Genomic DNA, 7,698 nt, shown 5'->3' with positions numbered 1-7,698 from the left:
GAAGAATGTCTGAAGATTGCCATTTTGACCTCCCTCTCCAAAAGTGGATTACTCCACTTTAGTAATTATTCATCCATGACATTTAATATTTTGGCTTTCAGTCCTATACATGTTTATCTTTCTTCAGAATAAATATTAGCAAAATCTAAAATTTGAGCCAGGGACCTCTGGTTGAGTTGACATAGAATGACCCATATGAATAAGTTATCACTTCTGTGTTGTAGAGCTGTGCGACTAATCAAATAGATATGTTGCCCACAAATACGTATTTTCAATAAAGTCGCAACTACTTCTGATTGTCAACCACTTTTTTGACAAAGCTTTCCTGGTTTATCCCAAACTTCATTAATGTAAAGTGTAAGAAAATAGTGTGTCAAAATCATGATTTAAACAGGGTTCCCACGGATCATGGAACTTCTGGATTATCATGGAATTTTTTAAAAGGTCTATTCCAGACATTGAAAGTCAGGGAATTTATTTATTTTTTGTTCAAGTCATGGATTGTCATGGATTTTTGTTTTGTTGCTTTAAAATGTAGTTTACATTTATCAAAATGGTATTTAACTATACCGTATTTTTATCGCATTGTTCCACGTGTTTTGCCTATTGTTTTGGTTAGGCTATTTTTCAGCGTCATTTTATTCCCTTCCTGCTTGTCAACTGGCAATCGCTTAAGTCAGATCCAGTCACCAGTCTGTACTTGTTAACTAAGGCAAACATGCCAGGAAAATTTCATTTCAAGACCTTTGGCTACAAAATGACTACTACAGGTGTTAAAAGTAAAAACTAAATGTGAAGAAACAGACAGACTAGATGACAGACAGAAAATCCTTCAGAGCATTTAACCCCTGAAGCATAAAAACCATATTTTAATTTCTGTAGAGAAAATTTTCAAAGTGCATTTAACAGGTAAAAGTAGTGTAAAGCTTGCAAATGGATGGATCCGTTCATTATAGGTCATGGAAATTCAGCTTTTTAGTCAGGAAAAGTCAGGTTTAGAGTGGGAACCCTGTTAAAATCAAAATTGCAATATGGAAAAAACAGTCCGTATTGCACAGCCTTAATGTGTGTTGCCCAGAGGTAATTTTTTTCCATTGGTTGACTATATTTTTGGGAATTCTGCATTTCTGTTGATATTATGCATTTGTATCGTATAAAAATATATTTATTTTTTTTCCCTCTCAGGTACTACTGCAATGTCTGTGATTGTGTAGTAAAAGATTCCATAAATTTCTTGGATCATATCAATGGTAAAAAACGTAAGTATGCAGCCTTTGTTCTATGCTTATCTTATCTGCAACATATTAAATGCTGTATCAGCTGTAAGATTTTTTATTATTTTTAATGTTTTTTTTAAAGGAAGTCTGCTCCCCAAGCCTACATTTATTTTATCGAAAGTACAGCAAAAACAGTAAAATTGTGAAATATTTTTGCTATTCATAAAGCGATTTTCTATTTGAATTTGTTAAAATGTAATTTATTCCTGTGGTATCAAAGTTGAATTTTTAGCATTATTACTCCAGTCACATGATCCTTCAGAAATCATTCTAATATTCTAATTCGCTGCTAAAAAATATTTATTATTATTATTATTATTATTATTATTATGTTGAAAACAGCCGAGTAGAATTTGATGAATAGAAAGTTCAGAAGAATAGCATTTATCTGAAATAGAAATCTTTTGTAGCATTATAAATGTCTTTATCTTCACTTTTGAACAACTTAAGCATTCTTGCGTCTAATCATTTTCTATAATTATTTTCCTAAATAAAATTATACTAGCTTTAACTTTTGAATATTATAGTGTATAATGTTACAAGAGCTTTTTATTTGATCTTTGTATTCATCAAAGAATCCTGAAAAAAAATGTATCATAGTAACAAACAATGTTTCTTGAACAGCAAATCAGCATATTGTAATGATTACTGAAGGATCATGTGACACTGAAGACTGGAATAATGATGCTGAAAATGTAGCTTTGATCACAAGAATAAATTACATTTTTAAATGTATTCAGATTATTTTAACAGTTATTTTAAGTAGTAAAAATGTCACAATATTAAAGCTTTTGCTGTGCTTTGGATCAAATAAATGCAGGCTTGGTGAGCAGAATAGACTTTTTTTTTTTAAACATAAATATTACTTTTCAAAAACTTTTGACTGGTAGTGTATACTATACAAATATGTACAAATATGTACACTCTCTTCACGTAACAGCACTTTGTATGTAAATCTTTCTCTATTTTTATTGTTCTGTACTTTTGTAATTCAGTGTCTAGCTGCAGTGTTTCTGTTGAAAAGTAAAATCTTTTTTAAGCACACTTGGCCAGCAGCTTTTTTTTATTTTTTTATTTAATACATTTATTTTGCCACACAGATCAGAGAAACCTGGGAATGTCCATGCGAGTAGAGCGCTCTTCATTGGACCAAGTTAAAAAACGTTTTGAAGTAAACAAGAAAAAGATGGAGGAAAAGCAGAAGGAGTACGATTTTGAGGAACGAATGAAAGAGTTGCGAGAGGAGGTCAGTGTAGAAATTGAGGTTCATTTACGGACAGATGCAGATAAGTGTCCTGAAAACCAGTGCCTCCTATATTTACAATTGTGAATAAAAAATACGTATTTTTTGTGATGTCTAGTAGATGTTTTCTATAACTTGTCTGTCCATAAATCCAAATCTTAGAGTGATAGTTCACCTAAAAATTGTAATTAATTTACCCACCCTCTGGACATTCAAGATGTAGGTGACTTTTCTTCTGTAGAACAGTAAAGATGTTTTTTTTTTTTTAAACCATGGTCCTTGGTGATTCATAAAATGCAAGTCAGCAGCTACTGGCACTTGAGTAACAATAATGTAAAATAATCAGTCTTTACAACATTATTACCTGTAATCTATAGCCTCAAATTACAAAAACTATGTTTTGGATGTCATTAGGATGTGTATATTAACAGCAAATTATCATTTTTGGGTGAACACTCACTTTTATAACTTTTTTTTTTTCTGGCAAGAGCATATTAATATTCTGAATTTATAACCTGTCCTGTTTTTTTTATTCTGTTAAGGAGGAGAAAGCAAAAGCCTACAGAAAAGAAAAGCAAAAGGAAAAGAAAAGAAAGGCCGAAGAAGATCTCAACTTTGAAGATGATGATGAAATGGCTGCTGTGATGGGATTCTCAGGTTTTGGATCCTCTAAAAAGGGCCACTGATCACTCATTTTAAAAGTTTGCTCACCAAGGCCTTCTCTGAATAGGTATTCCTGAACTGTATGAGAATTTTCAAGAACTTTGTTATTGCTTTACAGGACCACACAGAGTTTTATCACGCATTCTGTTAAAATACTTCTGATTCAACACTTGTTTTTGGCCTGTGATCATAGAACATCAGCATAAATCCATCAATCTAAATTAAACTCCTTGTTATAATTAGGTTTTTGTTAAAAGGTCATTGTGTAAATAGGGCTGCATATGCATAGATGTTTTATGAGTTGTGTCTTATACCTTCCACACAATGAAACCGAAAAGGTTCAAATTAAAACAACATGACCTCTTTTGAAGACAAGACTTGATGCTTCTATTCCCCCAGTGTCTTTGTAGATTTGGGGCAGACAAGGGAATGGAAAACCTGGTGAAGTTGTGTAATTATAGATTTTTTTTTTATTGGAAGGAGACTAATAGATTGTAATTTGTGGTTATTTTACATTAAAATATTGTCCAACAACGTTTTCAGAGTTTCCTAGTGTATTATACAGTACCAACAATGACCATAATATAGAACTAAAAATGTCTTTATTGACATTTATGTTTAGTCATTCAGCAGATGCTTTTATCCAAAATCATTTACAAACGAGGACAATAGAAGCAATCAAGACTGACAAAAGAGCAATAATATATATAAGTGTTGTGACAATTAAATTGTTAACATGTAACATGTTTTTTATAATAATAAAACAAGTAGATAGAATAGAAAAGGAATAGGGAATGCTAGTGTTAGATGGACAATTTTTTTAATAAATAAAAAAGTCGAAAGAATAGAAAAGGAAAAAAGAATGCTAGTATTAGAGGGTCAATAAAAAACAAGTCGAAAGAATGGACAACGCTCTTGTTAGAGGGTCAAAATTTTTAAATAAAAAGAAAAGTTGAAATAATAGAAACCACTAGTTTTAAAGGGTTATTATTTTTACTGAACAGAAAACAAGTCTAAAAAATAGAGAACGCCACTGTTGGAGGGTTAATGGGTTTTTTTAATTAAAAAAAAAACACTCAAAAGAATAGAGAATGCTAGTGTTAGATGGTAATTTAAAAACAAGAAAAAAACTTGTCAAAAGAATAGAGAATGCTAATATTAAAGAGTTAATTTTTTATAAATACAAAACATGTCAAAAGAATTGATAATGCTGGTGTTAAAGGGTTATTTTTTATGAGTAAAAAGAAAACAAGTCAAAATAAAGAATGCTATTGTTAAAGGGTTCATTTATATAAATAAAGTCAAAAGAATAGAGAACACCAGTGTTAGAGGCTTAATTCATTTGAATACAATAAAAACAAGTCGAAAGAATAGACAGTGCTAGTGTTACAGTATTTTTTTAAATAAAAAGAAAAGTCAGGAAATAGAGAATGCTAGTGTTAAAGGGTTAATTGTTTTTAATTAATAAAAATTTTAAAGAATAGGAAACGTTAATAAATCAATAAAAACAAGTCAAAAAATAGAAAAAGAATAGAGAATGCTACTGTTAAAGGGTTAATAAATCAATAAAAATAAGTCGAAAGAATAGAGAATGCTAGTGTTAAAGGGTTAATTTTATAAATAAAAAGAAAACAAGTCGAAAGAATGGAGAATGCTATTGTTAGGCGGTTAATAAATCAATAAAAACTAGTCTAAAAAAATAGAAAAAGAATAGAGAATGCTAGTGTTAAAGGGTTAATTTTTTTTAATAAAAACAAGTCAAAAGAATAGAGAATGCTAGTTTAAAAGGGTTCATTTTTATAAATAAAAAGAAAACAAGTCGATAGAATAGAGAATGCTAGTGTTAAAGGGATAATTTTTAAATGAAAAGAAAACGAGTCCAAAGAATAGAGAATGCTAGTGTTAGAGGGTTAATAAATCAATAAAAACAAGTCGAAAGAATAGAAAAAGAATAGAGAATGCTAGTGTTAAAGGGTTCATTTTTAAATAAAAAGAAAACAAGTGCAGAGAATAGAGAATGCTAGTGTTAGAGGGTTAATTTTTATAAATAGAAAAGTTGAAAGAATAGAGAATGCTAGTGTTAGAGGGTTAATAAATCAATAAAAACAAGTTGAAAGAATAGAGAATGCTAGTGTTAAAGGTTTAATTTTTGTAAATAAAAAGAAAACAAGTCGAAAGAATGGAGAATGCTATTGTTAGGCGGTTAATAAATCAATAAAAACAAGTCTAAAAAAATAGAAAAAGAATAGAGAATGCTAGTGTTAAAGGGTTATTTTTTTAATAAAAACAAGTCAAAAGAATAGAGAATGCTAGTTTTAAAGGGTTCATTTTTATAAATAAAAAGAAAACAAGTCGATAGAATAGAGAATGCTAGTGTTAAAGGGTTAATAAATCAATAAAAACAAGCCGAAAAAGAATAGAGAATGCTAGTGTTAAAGGGATAATTTTTAAATGAAAAGAAAACGAGTCCAAAGAATAGAGAATGCTAGTGTTAGAGGGTTAATAAATCAATAAAAACAAGTCAAAAGAATAGAAAAAGAATAGAGAATGCTAGTGTTAAAGGGTTCATTTTTAAATAAATAGAAAACAAGTGCAGAGAATAGAGAATGCTAGTGTTAGAGGGTTAATTTTTATAAATAAAAAGAAAAGTTGAAAAGAATAGAGAATGCTAGTGTTAGAGGGTTAATAAATCAATAAAAATAAGTTGAAAGATTAGAGAATGCTAGTGTTAAAGGTTTAATTTTTATAAATAAAAAGAAAACAAGTCGAAAGAATGGAGAATGCTATTGTTAGGCGGTTAATAAATCAATAAAAACAAGTCTAAAAAAATAAAAAAAGAATAGAGAATGCTAGTGTTAAAGGGTTAATTTTTTTTAATAAAAACAAGTCAAAAGAATAGAGAATGCTAGTTTTAAAGGGTTCATTTTTATAAATAAAAAGAAAACAAGTCGAAAGAATGGAGAATGCTATTGTTAGGCGGTTAATAAATCAATAAAAACAAGTCTAAAAAAATAGAAAAAGAATAGAGAATGCTAGTGTAAAAGGGTTAATTTTTTTAATAAAAACAAGTCAAAAGAATAGAGAATGCTAGTTTTAAAGGGTTCATTTTTATAAATAAAAAGAAAACAAGTCGATAGAATAGAGAATGCTAGTGTTAAAGGGTTAATAAATCAATAAAAACAAGCCGAAAAAGAATAGAGAATGCTAGTGTTAAAGGGATAATTTTTAAATGAAAAGAAAACGAGTCCAAAGAATAGAGAATGCTAGTGTTAGAGGGTTTATTTTTATAAATAAAAAGAAAAGTTGAAAAGAATAGAGAATGCTAGTGTTAGAGGGTTAATAAATCAATTAAAATAAGTTGAAAGAATAGAGAATGCTAGTGTTAAAGGTTTAGTTTTTATAAATAAAAAGAAAACAAGTCGAAAGAATGGAGAATGCTATTGTTAGGCTGTTAATAAATCAATAAAAACAAGTCAAAAGAATAGAAAAAGAATAGAGAATGCTAGTGTTAAAGGGTTAATTTTTTAAAATAAAAACAAGTCAAAAGAATAGAGAATGCTAGTTTTAAAGGGTTCATTTTTATAAATAAAAAGAAAACAAGTCGATAGAATAGAGAATGCTAGTGTTAAAGGGTTAATAAATCAATAAAAACAAGCCGGAAAAGAATAGAGAATGCTAGTGTTAAAGGGATAATTTTTAAATGAAAAGAAAACGAGTCCAAAGAATAGAGAATGCTAGTGTTAGAGGGTTAATAAATCAATCAAAACAAGTCGAAAGAATAGAAAAAGAATAGAGAATGCTAGTGTTAAAGGGATAATTTTTAAATAAATAGAAAACAAGTGCAGAGAATAGAGAATGCTAGTGTTAAAGGGATAATTTTTTTAATAAAAACAAGTCAAAAGAATAGAGCATGCTAGTTTTAAAGGGTTCATTTTTATAAATAAAAAGAAAACAAGTCGATAGAATAGAGAATGCTAGTGTTAAAGGGTTAATAAATCAATAAAAACAAGCTGAAAAAGAATAGAGAATGCTAGTGTTAAAGGGTTAATTTTTTTTAATAAAAACAAGTCAGAAGAATAGAGAATGCTAGTGTTAAAGGGTTAATAAATCAATAAAAACAAGTCAAAGAATAAAAAGAATAGAGAATGCTAGTGTTAAAGGGTTCATTTTTAAATAAATAGAAAACAAGTGCAGAGAATAGAGAATGCTAGTGTTAGAGGGTTAATTTTTATAAATAAAAAGAAAAATTGAAAAGAATAGAGAATGCTAGTGTTAGAGGGTTAATAAATCAATAAAAATAAGTTGAAAGATTAGAGAATACTAGTGTTAAAGGTTTAATTTTTATAAATAAAAAGAAAACAAGTCGAAAGAATGGAGAATGCTATTGTTAGGCGGTTAATAAATCAATAAAAACAAGTCTAAAAAAAATAGAAAAAGAATAGAGAATGCTAGTGTTAAAGGGTTAATTTTTTTAATAAAAACAAGTCAAAAGAATAGAGAATGCTAGTTTTAAAG

At 28.7% G+C, this 7,698-nt stretch overlaps 1 protein-coding gene across 1 annotated transcript; it reads left to right on the top strand.

Annotated features, from left to right (window-relative positions):
- Positions 1-1,189: 1,189 nt before the first annotated feature.
- Positions 1,190-3,722, top strand: zmat2 (zinc finger, matrin-type 2). The gene is made up of 3 exons (XM_073825133.1): positions 1,190-1,259; positions 2,378-2,523; positions 3,063-3,722. The coding sequence occupies exons 2-3, from the start codon at positions 2,395-2,397 to the stop codon at positions 3,204-3,206; spliced, it is 273 nt and encodes a 90-aa protein (XP_073681234.1). The 5' UTR covers positions 1,190-1,259; positions 2,378-2,394; the 3' UTR covers positions 3,207-3,722.
- The last annotated feature ends 3,976 nt before the right edge of the window (positions 3,723-7,698 follow it).

This window comes from Garra rufa, chromosome 19 (genome assembly GCF_049309525.1).
Source record: "Garra rufa chromosome 19, GarRuf1.0, whole genome shotgun sequence".
Lineage (NCBI taxonomy): Eukaryota > Metazoa > Chordata > Actinopteri > Cypriniformes > Cyprinidae > Garra > Garra rufa.
This window is presented reverse-complemented; position numbering and strand designations above follow the sequence as displayed.

Bases quoted from the DNA above. Each gene is read 5' to 3' on its own strand.
- zmat2 (XM_073825133.1), top strand. From the start codon at position 2,395: ATGTCCATGCGAGTAGAGCGCTCTTCATTGGACCAAGTTAAAAAACGT. The intron at 2,524-3,062 runs GTCAGTGTAGAA...TATTCTGTTAAG, and splicing joins TGAAAGAGTTGCGAGAGGAG to GAGGAGAAAGCAAAAGCCTA.